The 16116-nt window shown below is 37.9% G+C and overlaps 1 protein-coding gene across 1 annotated transcript in view; it reads left to right on the top strand.

The window, feature by feature from the left end:
* NSMCE2 (NSE2 SUMO ligase component of SMC5/6 complex) overlaps positions 1-16116 on the top strand; it is a 132072-nt gene that overhangs the window by 50141 nt on the left and 65815 nt on the right. The window contains exon 4 of the mRNA XM_074842875.1: positions 12562-12715. Coding sequence (XP_074698976.1) covers positions 12562-12715 — 154 coding nt within the window. The remainder of the gene's footprint in view (positions 1-12561; positions 12716-16116) is intronic.

Genomic DNA, 16116 nt, shown 5'->3' with positions numbered 1-16116 from the left:
TTATAAAAAAGTCTGACTGTCTAATTTAGGGAGGGGATTACTTTAGGTAGCAGGATCTCTAAAGCTTAAGTGCTACAATTTGCATCTTTGCTACAACTTAGTCTTTTTGTGCATCTAGTTGTCTGCCACTAAGTAGGGATTGGAACAGAAAGGTGCAAAGGACTTTCAGCAGGGCTGACATAATAAATAGCAGACATAAAGACATTACATATTGTTAAAATGTATTTACTGCTAAAGGAGGAAACCATGCTAATATACTAATTACATCATCTTGAGAGACTCATAATTATCTCAACAGGATTTCATGAGTCCGCATCCATTTGATTTGTCCTAATTCAGAGCCTTGTCATCCTCATCTGCAATCTCTTGCCCAGATGGAGCATGGAAATCGACACAAGCGTTTCTAATATGCAAATAGAGATCTGCAGTTCCACTTCAAAGCAGCAGCTTCTGAAGTGGGAGTTTTAATTATTCAATTTTGAGTTAGTGACTCTGCAATAGAGTTTTTTTCTTCTGCCAGTGAGTTGGGTGTTCTTTTTTTTCAGTTTTGTTATCCAACTTTGCAGTAGACATATCTCATTTTCTCTGTCATGCGAACAATGAAACGGTTGACCAGTTAATGATCCATCTGATTACTGATTGTAATCCATAACTTCCTCAGGGACTTGCTTGTCCTGTTCTTGTGTTCTTTTGCATGTAGTATTTTATATAACAATATGAGATTCCTCATTGCTCGTCACAGGAGTCTGTCATGAACTTGAGAAACAAGGGCAGGTATCAACTGCCCTGTATTTTATAGAGATGAGCAAATGCTGGCAAAACTTAAGTCCCTTGGACAAGAGAATGTGCTGGTGAGATTGGTGGAGAAGAGAAACTCATGAAGCAAGAATTGTTAACATGTGACTGTATATTGCATGGAAGAAGACAAAAACTAAAGAGAGTAATCATGATGGGGATTGATAATAGTTAATCTGCAGGAACTGGCCAAAATAGTAAGTGATCGGCTGAGAAGCAGCTGAAATTTCATCTGATTATGAATAGCTACAGCGTAGTGTCAAGTCAAATTTAAGTATTTTGCTGTGACATATACTCATAGAGAAGATCCCTGTTGAAGTGTGAGATGCAATTATAAGATCTAGTTACTTATGGTGAGTTACAGTGTTCCACTTTGGATGGTGTATTTTCACTTTATAATGAGGTGACTTAAGGAGGTCACTGATAGTTGAGGAAAGTGCGCAGCAGTAGCACTGTCAGGACAAAATATTCCTAGGTACCAGTGGGTGCACTTGGGAGAGCACGTACTAACAACACCCTGTCAAGGGATCAGCACAACGTACTGTTCCTGTGAGACTGCTGACCCGTGCGTGTAGGGGAGGCAGTCACTTGCTCCGTCTGCTCCCTAAATCCTTTGCCAGTGACTCAGGAACTGGTGTTTGGTGAGAATGTAATATATAAAAGGAAGAATGGAGGCATCCCATAATTAGGGCTAGTAATGAGAGAGGAATCAGTTTAGCATGTGATATACAGTGAATGAGTCAGAGAAATGAAGGAAAAGCGAGTTTGATAGAGTTATAAGAAGGAAAGTTTGGTACTGAAAAATTGTGATGAATGGTAATGAAATGAGCTTCAAAAGAAGCTAAAAAAGGGAAAGCAAAGTAATATGAGAAAGAGGAAGGGCAAGTTCAAAACCAGTACTAAATATAAGAGCTAGGAGTGTAAATTCAGGAAGATGTAAGGAGAAGTTCAAATGGCAGGGAAGGTGTGATCAGGAGACTTGGCTGGCATAGGGTTTATGCTAGCAGCCTGAAAGAATTTGGGGAGACAAATTTGATAGCGTTGCAGAAACTGAGGAACAAGAAAAAAATGCATCTATTGAGTTTGAAAATAACAGAAAGGAAATACTTGCATGCATAGAGTGATAATTTTAGAAGAAAATTACTTCTTTTTTATGTTTTTAAATCACAGTAAGTGACAATTTCTAGTCATGGACAGCATCAATTTCTGGGATTGCCAGCCAGCATAATGGGAATGTTTTTGATAGTCAAATACTGAGTTTTTTCAGTATTATGGCCAAACTCATACTGGTTTGACTTCCTGTGTGAGTAAGTTCTTACAGAGACAAACAAGATTTCTACTCCATAACCTCTTATTTTCAACCAAGGCAATATTAAGAAAAGTGTATTTAAATTTGAGGCTAAGCTTTTTAATGTATTTCGCTTTTACAAACAATATTTCAACAGAATATGTGAAGAGTACTCCTTTTAGGAATTCTTATGTTTTGAGCTCCTTTTTTTTCCTATTGCCGTGCAGGCAGACTCTCAGAACCATCTCCTTCAGCCTTGTAACTGCAGTTGAGGACTCTCATTTTTTCCCTGTTTCTTCTCACCCTATTGTCACATTTTGCATGCATGAGTAAACTAATACTGTTGTCACACACCATTCTCATTTACAGAAATTGTTATTTTAACTACTATTTAAAAACTTTGAAAATAAAGTTGTATTTTAATTACTTCCAATAACATGTAAAAATCAAGGGCTTATGTGTAATGGGGGAGTCTATATGGGCTGGAGAGTTGGAATATGATTTCATTTTTAGTCACAATTTTAAACCTGGATTGATAATTTATGTTTATGATTTTAAAAAGGCATTACCTATAAATTGCAAGAGAGTTGCAAAACAAATGTCTCTGAATTTTTAAAAACTCTTCTTGTGTACTTTGTATTCTACAGTCAGCTATCGGGTTGCCTCCTGTATCCACCTTACAGTTAGGTATTACTATTGCTAGTATTTTAATTACAGCTTATTATATTGTTCACAGTTTTTCAGGTTTCCTTTAATGTGGAGAGTATGAAGCAAGCTGGTTTTGAGCTACAATGTGGAAGTTAATGTAATGACGTATAATAAAAAAGCTGCTCAGGTTTTTACAAATTTCTCAGGACCCAGTTTTGCGAGGCTCTGTATAAAAAGGGATGCTGTGGAATCGGAAAGTTGGGTTGAGTCATGCAGGACACAGCTGTCATAGCACAGAAACTGTCAGACAGTTGTGAAGGGCTCTGTGGGCATCATAATAAAGGAAGATGTTTTTGAACAAAGATTTTGAAGAAGGATTTAAAGATATATTCCCAAATGTTAATGAGGAGCTTTCTGACAGCAGGACCAGGAGACAGTGCGAACGCATTTGTTTCGAAAATCAAACAGGTAGAGTGATGGGGACTGGCGTCATCAGTTATCTACTGGCAAGAACCAGCCTCTTGATGCTCTGGTTGATAACAGGAAAGGTGTGGATAGACTTCAAGGATTTTGGAAAGTCGGTGGGAAGGATGTGTAGGGTAGTAACGTAGTCAAGATTAATCCAGGCTGTTACACAGCACATATTGTCTGCAAAAATTGGTGACTATAGAGGAATGTATAAGTAGCTTAATCTAGCATACTAGGAACAAAGGCCCTTTGAATGCTAATTTTCTGATACAGTTCTGCTTCTGAGGTGTTGCTGAAACAGCATTCATAACAAAGATGGGACCTATAGCAAAGAGGAGGAAAAGAATTGCTGTTGAAAATATCATCCTCTGTCAGATGAGACACTGCCTGCAGGGAGCCTATAAGAACTAGGGAACTGAGATATCCTGGGACACCTAGATAGCAAAAGGGTATGTTAGCTTTCCAGAGTGTCCTGTGCAACAGAAAAGAATCACTTGTGCGTGTACTAGAATAGCACATAGTGTTTGCCAAGACAAGGGAAGAGGTGCAAGCTGTCAGCCAGAACTGGTGAATCAAGAAGGATAAGAATGGAAGACAGACCTGGGATTTAGTGGCTAATAACTCTACTGAGGGCTGTCCCAATAGGAAGCTGGATAAGAATGCATCACTAATAATGATTGAAGAATATGATATGTGGAAAGGCTCAAGGGAGAGACTTGTCTCTAAGGCATTCACAGTAAAGTACAAAATAAAAGGCAGTTCTGACATGGCACAGACTGGGACTGTCATACAGGCGAGGTGTTTTTTACCCACTGCAGTGTAAGGAAGGTAGGTACTCCCAGTTTATAAGGAAATTGAGGGGGCATACTGCAGTTGCACTTTTTTTTTTTTTTTTTTCTGCTTAGTGCAGTGGAGCAGACCCTGATGGAAGTATTGCCATCTTGAGCCATATATTAATATAGATACATTAATTCGGTGAGTCTAGCCTGTGTCAGCCAGGATATATGTTTTTCAACTAATGTCAATTCAAATAAAGCATGAGTCTGTACTTAAGAAATCTTATTGCTGTTTCCCAAAAGTGTAAAGGTTACATTTAGTCTTGATGAAAAATGACAATATGACTCACATTGCTGTTTTGGAGAGTATGAAGAAGAAATGCTGTCAGTGCTGAAGAACTTTTTGAGGACAATAATTTCATCAGATGAATGTAAAAAAAATGAGAGGAGTAAAAATCAAAAAAGTCTGCTTGAATTTTACTGGAGGTATACCCAAGGAATTTGGAAAATATCCCTCTGGAAAATCATCTGATTTTAACAATACATGCTGTATGCAGGTCACCAAAGGATAAGTCACACTTTGTATTTAAACAGGGATCAGCTTCACAGCTGGCATAAATCAACAGTGTTTTGTAGGAGCTGTTGAAAATAACACTGAATTGTACTTGGTTTAGGATTTAGCCCTTTATTTCCACACTATGGAAAACATGGGTTTTAGTGATCTCAGTCAACCAAGCAGAGCCATACAAGAGTAAACAGGTTGTTAATCTGAAATCACCTTAGGGCCGCCTTCTGCTCCCACTGAAATCAATGTCTAAATTCCCATCAATTTGAGTGGGATATTAAAGGCAAAAAAAAAGCTCTAATATCCATGTTAATGTATTTTCTAAATACGGAATTAATCAGCAGCTTGGTAAACTGGTTCAACAGCCTGATGCATTTGCTGAATCAACCTTGCTAAAACAGATGCACCATCTGCCTCAGTTTCTAACATGCTGTTAAAACAAAGCAACGTTTTTATAAGAATAGTTATTTTTGCTGTTACAGGCCTTAATTTGTGCTTCTGCACATACTTCATATATTGAAAAACTACAGAGAAATAAGATGAAGACAGACTTCTGTTTGTTTGAAATCATTAAGAAAATTCAGTCCAACCCTGACAGCAAACCACAAGCAGTTGGGATTTCAGAAATGCTGAAGGGATTAAGGTGCTAAATATCCATTAACTTTCTTCACTTTGGTACCTTGGGAAAACCTCACTGCTAATGCTCAAAATTATTGCTGTCTTTATGAGCCAGTGTTACATTACTGGTAGCAAGTAGTTTCAATAGTGGTATTTCAGTAAGATCCCCTTTAATTGCTTCTTTTTGCCCCTTTGCACTTTGCAAAGCAGTGCACAAGGGGTCTTGGTGAAAGACAAAAAGATGTTCATGGTCTGGTCTCTACCATAGTGGGTAACTGGGGAAAATACAAAGAGCATTTTTTTTCTCTTAAAACATGTGCAGAGTAAAGCATTTTGCTTGAGGTGAAACTTCTAACAGATGGGAACCCCAAGAAATGCTGTTCAGGCTGTAAACTTTGCATTTGGGCCCAGGCGATTTTGTTTCTTCACCTGGTGCTCATTTACTTTAATCCCACTCTGTATATATAGTTCCTTTCTAAACAGGAGAAAGAAAACAAACAGGGTGGGCCAAAGTCCATTTCTAGCCTTACCCAAATGACTCTAATATGCCATGACTTGTGAAGAGCTCGTTTGAATATACCCCAGTGTACATGGAAGCAGTGCGTGCTCCGCTGTGCTTACTTTCTTTATAAAGGTTAAACATCTCCAGCTGCATTCAAAGCAGGGAAAAGACACTGTGGAAGGTACTAGCAATTTCATTATGGGGAACACCTTAGCTACAACCACCATATTGACATGCTGCTTTTGAACCATGGCAACCCTGCTTCACCTTCAGACTGTTACTCTGGCAGAGTTTTGGAATATTTGAAATGTGCTGACAGTCATTTTCTGTTGTGTTGGCCCAGTTTAATAGGCAGAATGTGTCATAAGTATGGGTCAGCCCTTATAAATATGCCTCTCTTGGCATTTCACAATTGTCTGTGAAGGTGTTGCTCAACCAGAGTCCCAGCCCTGCAGCCATGATGTATAGAGGTGTTGAATCTCCTGAATCAGATGTGGGCCCTTAGGCAATTCTGACTGCAGCAGAGCTGTGTTCAAACTAGCGCAGCTCCTGCTGCTGAATGATGATATCCTTTTTGACTGCCCTTGCAGCTGTTTCCAAGAGCTGTGTTTTATTTGTGCATCAACAAATGATCTGATATTTGCTAAGGGTTTGAATCCAGCCATTGAAGAATAATAAATGACTGTTTAGGTTGAGCTGAAATTTTGCAGCCTGATTCAGTTACAGTGGTGACTCACTTAGAGTTGGTTCTCACATGATTCACAAAGTGTATGGGTGACTCAACCCACAAATTTACTTAGCTCCCATGTTATTTTCCCTCTCAGTGAAAAAAAAATTGGTTATAATAAATAATCACAGAAAACTTTGACTTACCCTGAGGTAAAATAAATGTGCGTGTTGAAAGGCTGCATATTTGTAATAATAAATTATTTAGTGAGGTAAGGATGAAATAATAGGATGTAGAAATTGTTAAAGAAGAAAGAAATATGACGTGCATTTTTGGTTGATTTTGTTTCATAGCAGTTGTAAATAAAGGAAGAATAGTTATTTTTATCTGATGAAGATGCTGAGAGAGGCTCTTTTGACAGCATCTGTACTTATTGCTATAGCCAACCAATTCTTGGCATTTGTTCTCTGAAATAAGTAGTTTTAGATATGTCCATGTCTGTGTCAGACATTTTAAAGTGATGTCAATTCAGAAAGTGTGAGATACCTATGTTCTGAAAACTGGGTCTTAGGATGCCTTAGGCTAGTCCCTCCAAGTCAGTACCTGGAGTTGTCTGTGAAAAATCTTGACTGAGTTCCTTTACAATATCAAATTCACAGAGATAAGAAATTGTGTCCCAACAGGAGCTATAAGATACTGTTTTTCTTCAAAAGATGCAGGCTGCTATCAGTGTTCCATAAGCATATGCACAGGCACATGGCTGTAGTGTAAACACAGTCTAAATTACTATGAGTTTAGAGTTAGCTGGACACATCAGTGCATCCTTTTTTGGGTTGTCCCAAAAGGCTATAAATATCTAGGTAACTGCATACCCCCAAGCTTCTTAGCACTGAGTGACTAATCACCCTCCCTTTCATAAATGAAACGACAAAGAATCTGAAAAATGAAGAAATTCTGCCATGTCAGCTGACTTGGTCATTAAAAAGGTCATTAGCAAGCTGGAATGTTTCTTTACCTCACAAATACCAAATGCCAATAATATCCATAAATTAAGCTTTAAAAGTCCGTATTTTGTAGGGATTAAATTACAGGGAACAAATATTGTGTGGTTTGAAAGATTAAGGTGAGAGTTCCGAATTCTTTGGAAAGATAGTTCTGCAGATTGCGTCACTGGTTTGAGGAAACCTCAACATGGTTCAGGTACAGCAAGAAATTTCTGAGAAATAGAATGGATGGCACTGGCAAATGCCCCAAAACCAAGAGACATAAACAAGAGCCCTGAGAAAGAGTATCTAGAAACAGCGACAGGATTCAAAATATGCAGCTAAAGGACTTCTGTGCTAGAGAGAGAAGAAAGAAAAGGCTAAAAAATAACTGTGGAGTGTCACATGCTGAACCACTGCAATGCAAAGTCCAGTGGAGCATTTTTGTGGTATACAGAATCCTGCTCTTTTATCACAAAGTTTGCCAAGCAGCCACAAACTGTTTTAGGCCTCTTTGTAAAGAGTGAACTAAATACACATGTTAATTTGAACTTTCCCTCAGCTAAAGGAGAAGGTAAAAGGATGGCTTTGTGCTCAAAGCACAGAACTGGGATTGATTATTCTTGTTTCTGCCACAGTCTCCCTGTGCAACCTTAGGCCAATTTATTAATCTCTTCATGCCACAGTCTCCCCATTTGTAAAATACAGTTGATGGTACATATGTCACAACAGGCCTTTGAGGCTAAATTCTTTAACGTTTGTAAAGTGTTTTGGGACATAATACTGGGAAGGACAGAGTACTAAATGCTGCAATACTGCATGCAGTTATTCTAATTAGTGACTTTTTAGACACTGATTCTTTACTGTATGTAGACTAATACTGCAAGCTGGTCCAATTTTAGTCTATGGTACCTTTGACCTCATTGGTTCTGGAATTGATCTGGAACAGAATAATTTATTTCCTGTTTGGTGGTTATGGTAATTGATGAAATAAAAATTCCCCAGACTGCCCCTTAGGATACCCTGAGTTTACTGTTATCTTGGACTGTGCAAGTTGACCTTTCAAAAAGTGTGATTTTTGGAGGCATAGTCTAAAAGTTTATGCATGTAATAGACACACTACCAGTGAAAGAACCTACAAAAGGAAGGCTCATCCTTACAGACAGATACTGGCAGAGGTCAAAGACCTGCCATGTACTGGCTTATTTCATAAGCATTGCCCATCAAGTGCAGTAACCTCTTTGCACATATCAGCTGTGACCAGGTGGTGTGGTGTGTTGCCATGAGCAAATGTATCTTTTGATAGGTAAACCACAGCTACGTTTTTCTAAACAATTATTTTTCTAGTGTTTCTAAATGTGTTTTCTTATCAGCACTGCTGGTAGATCATGTATGGAGTACCATTAATTATCATGTATAACATGTCTGTTCTCCCTCTTACTGCTGAGCTCCCATGTAAACACCCATGTGGTTCTTCGATGCTATGGGACTGTCACAGCAGATGCTTTTGCTTTTTCTATTGCTGTAAACAAGCTGTTGTGACTGATACTTCTTTTCACCATATGTCCAGAACACTCCCAGTTCATAGTTGTATGTCATTTCCAGGATGCTTTGTAGGGTGTGTATGCCTCCACCCCATTTCAAAATCAATGTAACTCTCAATGGATTGACTAATGACTGCAAGGTGTTACTTAGCATGCTGGTTTTGGCTGACAGTGCCACTAAACGAACAGTTGTTTGCTTAACATGTCTTGCATGGTTCCCATGTGAAGTAACTTTTACTGACAAATTGAACATGGCTTCAGGTTTGCTAGTAAGCATTTATCTGATATGCTGCTGAGACCAAAAAGAAGTATGACCCCAGCTTGTTGCCCTGAATATCGATAATTTGCCCTGTCCCTTAGCCATATCCTATGTTTGTATTATCCTCATACATATTGTTGTGCTGATCTCATCATCACTACATACATCATGGATCTGTAGAGTAGGAGTGGGTGCTGAGAAGTAAAGAAAACTGTCATGTACCTGTAAGGGTGTTGTGCTGATGCTGTATATAAGAAGTTGCAATTCTGTCCCACCATGAGGAACTAGGACTGATGTCATATTTTCTTTCATTAGTTTACAGTTATGTTGTTGGGTTGGACCATTCTCAACCCTCTTCATGGAATAGGATATGTAGCACGAAAGAGAATTTGCTGGTTCACAGCAAACGTATTTACTTGTTATTATAGTGGGTGGACATGCCTTATTATTCACCTGTGACATGTTGACCTTCCAGAAGGTCTACCTGGCATTTCAGTAATAGCATGTGATGGTACAGTACTGAGTGTGGTCAGGAATGGTGCTTCTACTAATCATTTTAATGAAAGCAATAGTCTGGAGGTGAACAGAAACTGAATTTAAATTGTAAACGTGAAAGAAGTTAAAACTACAGGAAAGAGCATTCTTTGAGCATCTCTCTCATCTGAGTCTTTAGGTTTCTATATTAGATGGTTGTCTGATGATATGTCATATGTGCTGCATTGCTGGACTATCCTCACAATGTAGTATATTGCTATTGGCAATATAGCTGTTGTGAAATACTTTTATTTTTCTTGATAACTGGTGGAATTGTTCATGTTGCCTTTAGCAAATAGCATGCTACCTCTTATTTTGTTAGATATATGGCAGCAAGCTGTATGATTATGGTTACGTAGCCAAGGGACGTTTTTGTATAATTGTTCTCTTGAGCTTAGTACAGATGTCTACATTCAAATTTTTGTAGCTCCACAGTGGCAGGGGCAAAGCTTATTCATGTGCATTTAATGCAGTTTCTCAAACATCTGTTCTTTTTGCTAACATAACGGTATAAGTTACAGTTCCTGCTCTTTTTCTACTCATATGTGTAAAGTCCTTTAATTCTGGAAGTTGGAGTTGAGAGAACCACTGTTTGAACTAACACTGACTGTGCCCTTCTCTTCACCTCTCACTCTGAGGGTATGATTGAAGATGCTATGTTGGTGAATTTCTGTACTCAAATCTTCCACGAGTCAAGAAAAAGATGAAAAGAGCCTGATGTAACTATATCAACGTGTAACAGAGTCCCTGTGGAGAGGAAAAGATTATTGACATTGTCTTTGCTACAGATGGATGTTTGTAATGAATGTCTACATCATTTCTTTTACTCTTTGTGTGACTATTGGAAACTTAGAAGCATTTTGGAGTTTTTTTAGTATACACAGCTGGATCTTCTGTATGGTGTCTGGCCATAGTGCTCTTGTTCGTGATGAAGGCAGGTCTTAGTGATGGGCTATGCTTGTGAGTGTGTTCCTGTGTTTGTACGTTATTTTTATGTTAGGGAGAGAATGTCTGTAAAAACAGCCTGATGGAGTTGTTGAAGAAAGGAGTATGTTTGCACTACATGTTGTCTGAATCAAATCAATATAACATGTTGAATTTTAAATGTATTTTGATTCAGTAACTGCTTTCTTGTGCTTGCATACACGTGATGGGCAAGTTTCTTCTCCAGATGAGTACTGAACAATGTTGGTTTTGGTTGTGATAGACCTTCTTTTGCAGCAGGTTTGTGTGATGCTAACATGGGCAAATCATTTGATCATACGATTGCCCCCAGTGACCTGGACACAGGATGTTCTGTTTTCCTTTGCTCCTTTGGTCAAGTTTCATAGGGTAAGGACTGTACGCTACTGCTTGGCTTTATGCAGCAGTCTGAGCATCTGTGATGACATGCTGCTGGCCTTCCATAGTCACTGTGCTCCTTAGGTACCAAGGTATTCCTGAGTCTTTCCCATTCACAGTTGGATGTTGTGGTAGGTGATCTTTTATCTCCAGGTGCCTTTGAAAACTGCATGCTATCACCTGGCAGTGTGTGGGTTTTTTTCTTATTTTTCTTCTTGCCACAACTCGCATCTGTCTAATGCAGATGTGCCAAACTGGCTTTACTCTTGGAAGAAATAATATTTCTATGGATTGCTTTGCTTTGATTAAAAGGAAAGTTTTCATGGCTATGTAGCATTTCATATATCTGCAAAGTCCATTTTTACATGAACATTTATTATTGCTTTGGCTCCTGAAATAAAATATATAGTTCCATAGGATTTCTAAGGTCCCTGTAATCTCTGGAACCTGTAAACAATTTGATGAAGTGGACCATTTTTCCCTCAGTAAGCTCTTTTCCTGTCTTTTACAATGAATAGTACCATGATCTGGTGACGAATTTAATGTGTGTGGTAGGGGAAAGGCTCAGCAGAAATGGTGGGTACCTCCCTTTTTTCAGATTGACATGTTTTGCCATATGTTTGGGATAGAAATATCCTTTGTCTGGTTCAGAAAATGCTTAGCATTAAGGATTTGACAGATGTCCACCTTCTTTCAGAGTCTGTGCTGTTGCTGATCAGCATTGCGTAGCACAGTCCCCACCACGTGTAAGCTAGTTCTTATGAAGACCTGTCAAAGGTATAGTTCCCTAGAATATAAAGTTGGCTTGCAAAACAGAAGGGAAAACTCTGATTACTGTTTTTTGGGGGTTCTCAAAGTCCTTTTGGCATTCTTGGAATATCTTGATATTGCCTATGTGATGACTTCCCTTTTATTTATAGTCATTTATTCTTCAGACCATTCCAGATGCAATTACTGTAAGCAAGTGCTTTTCAAGAAACTGTGTTTTTGCCTGCCTGTACAGCATAATGCTTCTTGTTCAAACAGCAGGAATAAATTGAGATGGTTTCCTTTTACGTTAACTATCTGCACTGCTTTTGCTGGTGTTATCATGCTAATCATGCATGTAGTGGATAAACTTCTGTAAAGCTGATTCAAAAATGGTGAGAAGAGTGGGGGGTTTTAGAAAACTCTTAAAAAGGTTATTTCTGGTTTTCAGTCATCTTCTCACTTTTTGGACAGAGTCTTATTCTTTGGTTTCATTCACGTTCAGTGTTGTGCTGGTTGTTGTTAACATGTTGACTTTTACCAGTCATAGAAGTCAATTTGACTGCAAGTTTCAGTTTTCCCTATGGCTAGTGTGAGAAATACCCTGTATACAGCAACTGAGTTAAATGACACTGAGAAGTTAATCTCTACATTTCTGTTACTTTTGCTGAAATAAATAATTACCTGAAGGTTATGTTTTCAGAGCAGGAAGCCTAACTGTAGTCAAAAGAAACTGAGATTATGGTCATGAATTTTTGCTTGATGTCTTTTGCTTTGCGTTAAAATGTGTCATAATTAATAATATTCTGTTACTTATTCCTTACAGATAAAACGAGAAAAACCAGAAAATATACCAGATTTAAAAAAACTGGTAAAAGAAAAATTTACTGCACTGGAGAGCAAGAACAGTGACTCAGATTTGCAGGAGAATGAAAAATATATGTATTTTAAGGATCAACTTAAAGAGATGCGAAAACAATGTAAGTCTTATTTTAAAAAAATACAGATTATTTGAATGCTAAATGGTAAGATGTGACTAACTGTCCTAAAATACAGAACTGCCAGTTATGGCTCTGAGGTGAGTGTTCTTATTTAAAAACTTATTTAAATTGATATCTGTGTAGAAGAAAGCCAGTGTAATTACCTTGGTAGTGTTGTTTAGACTCCCACAGTTTCTGCCATGTTTGAATAGAAATATCATGAAAATGTTGCTTCACATCTTTTTTTTGTAAGGTGGGCTTTTTCATTTGAAGACTTTTTCATTTGAAGACTTTTTCATTTTTTTTCCTTAACCGATATGATCTTCTAATAAGGATTAGGTAAGCTGTTTTCATTTGTCACTTAAACAAATTGCTCCTGTTTCACAACTTAGAGTGTTGCAACTCTAAGAAGACCTTTGCTTTAATCGCAGAACTATATTGTTGGAAAATGCTTACTGTGTGTGTTCTCAGGTTTACAGCTTCTATGCACGCACTGTGTAACACTGCAACTTATTAAAATCTGTTCTTCTTAATTCATGTGGTTTATCAAGTGTTAAAATTTTAAGTAATTTGTGCTTGAATTACCAGAAACGTTGGAGAGAGAACAGTTCTAGTATTTATGCAACACAACAGAATTACAGGCTTTTATTGCCCTGCACGTATAGCAGCCATTAGAATATCACTCTGATTACTGTTGCCAGGAAAGTTCGTGGGCTCTAACACTATTTGTGCTGTTCTTCCCCAATCATGATTATGTTTTGAAATCATACTATTCTGCTTTCTGTCCCTTGACCCCTGTACCTATTCCCTCCCACCCTACATTTTGATTTCAACATAAGCTGGTATCTCAGGAACTTCAGGAGTCATAGATTAACGATTTATACCATTGGAAAATGATACTCTGGATGCTGTAGCTCTCCTTGAGTTTTGTTTTCTTGGAGCCCTATCCAAAACCCACTGAAACTAGCAGAAAGAATTTTACTGCTGAATTCACTGGACTTCAGATTACTTCCCTATAGAGATATATGAAGTGTGAGGACATGCTTGACAAGGTGAATTTTAGATCTGATATCTCAAGACTCCCTAGGATTAGAGCTTGAGGGCTTAATATATTTGTTTCCCATCTTTATGGTTTATAAGATTTTGGATTTGAGTATTAGCACCGATCTCTGAGTTTAATAGAGCTCTTGGCACTACTCTAAGAATGAACATACCAAGTTGTAGACCACAAAACAGTATAATTTTCACTCCCTACATAACCATAAAATTATTACTGCCCCACCATTATGTTGTAATTCCTAATTTCCAGGTGTTTGTAAATGAGAAGATAAAATCTTGATAACTGACTTTGGATTTACTTTCTACCCTGTAATTGCCTGAGGAAGGGGTGTATGCCCTATTAATACATTTAGCTCAGGCTGTGGGACTGAGTTCTGACTGGCAGACCTGTTGAAAAAAACCCAAATTAAATAAGAAAATAAGAGTTATTATTTACAAAAAAATCCCCAAAAAATGAAAAAGGGCATCATTCTGCTACTACTGCCTGGAATCCAGATTTGTCTTACTAGCCACTTGGACTTTTGTTTTGGTTATGCATAGAGGTCAGACTGTGCTCCAAATGAAATAAGTGATGATGTTGGATGGACTGCTGTGTTCAGTACATGGACTATTGATCATGTCAGCTTGGGTCAGCTTGGGTTTCATAGAATTCATTAAGTTTTTGATGAGGTAAATCCATCACATTTGCTCCTATTGCAGCATTTAATGCAATTTAAAAGGTTGAATGGAAAATTGTTAGTTAGCCTTCACAAACAGTCTTGGATGCAATATAATGAAGGTGTGTTCAAATAAAGTCTGGTGCAGCCCACCTCCTTTTGAAATGGATAACTAAATGCCACCTCAGGTCTGCAGATAGAAAACAGGTGGAAAATTCAAAGTTAAATTTTTCAAAGCAAGCACAATTCTGCTGCCTTAAACTTGCACCAGTGTTGTGTCTTCCGCCTAAATAATCTGTTGATTCACCATAAAGTCACTTTCCTACTATACTTTCCTCTTCAAAAGGCTCCTTTACCAGGAAGGCTCCCAGAAATTCTGGATTAATAATGGGTGACTGAAGATCAGTGCAGTTTGTTTATATTCACCTAGTAAATTTGCTTCTATATGTTACAGTGACCTGGAACCAGTAAGACTGTCCAGTTTCTTGATTTATTGTAGTTACGTGATCTTCTTGCCATTACCCTTATCCTCCCTCTCTCCTTTTGTGTGTTTTTCTCACTCATACCTAGCTTTTAAAAAGACCCAAGGAACTGAGTATCACAAATTTATTCACAAGCTTAAAAATGGCAGATACCAACATTCTTATCGGATCAGGACCTCTGGGTTTAAGATCTTTGTGAGAGGCTAAACTGACATGTGTACTCCCTCTGGTACAAAAAGCCTCTTCCCATTGCTGGGCTCTAGGCAGTAAATTACTATGCTGAGATGTGTAATTGAGCACTGTCAATATTATCTACAATATCACATATGCCATGTAGAAAGTGGTATTATTGTAAAGAAAGTGGGTTCAGAGGCAGGAATTTCTGGGTTGCAATACCAGCTGAGCTGAAGAGTCTTAAAATATGTAAAAGACATTACTACTTTTGATAAGCTGGTGATTTACCCTATAGCACACTTTGTGTACATGTGATTTCTTTTTTCTTTTGTAAGGAGAACATTAAGGTCACTGTTAAATATTCAGCGGCCGTGCTTAAGTCATCTGTGTATTCTTTAGCTTCTCCTGTATGAGTTGTGGTTTCAAAAACATGAGTCCTACAATACTGGTCCCATAATACAGCCTATTATAATGTGTCTGCAAATTTTGGGGCACATTTTAAAACTACTTGATGTGTTACCTGTATTGACAACTTGATCATCAGCTACCTGATTAATATTTTGTTTTCAGTGATTAGTCTTGCCAAGTTTGGGCACAACTTAGTGCATAACTCTTGGCCCTTTCAAGCACACATATACAGTATGGTCCAATTTTTAACTCTCCTGGGATTTGGTTTTATTGCTAAATCAGTTAAAATAACTCCAGCCAAGTTTTCACAGAGGGGCTTTCCTGGGGTTTTCTTTTGTCCCAGCCTTTTTTTTTTCTCAAAGGAGCAGATGAGGCAGATGCTAAAATGATTTGTCTTCCACGATGAGTTACCATTAATCATTACATAACTTTTATGCAGAGTTTGGCATTTGTATTCCAGAATAGCTAAACAAGGAAATGTTATAATCTCATATTGTCTTGCTACTTAGCAATTAACTAGAATTTAAAGGAGAAAAACTTTCTCAACACAGTTTTTAGGCACAGTGCAGAGTGTGAAGTAGTTAAATATAACCTTATTTTAACAGAAAATTAAGAAAGCTAA

Source organism: Strix aluco, chromosome 1 (assembly GCF_031877795.1).
Source record: "Strix aluco isolate bStrAlu1 chromosome 1, bStrAlu1.hap1, whole genome shotgun sequence".
In the NCBI taxonomy this organism is placed as follows: Eukaryota; Metazoa; Chordata; class Aves; order Strigiformes; family Strigidae; genus Strix; species Strix aluco.
Note: the sequence above shows the minus strand (reverse complement) of the source record. Positions and strands in the feature narration are given on the sequence as shown.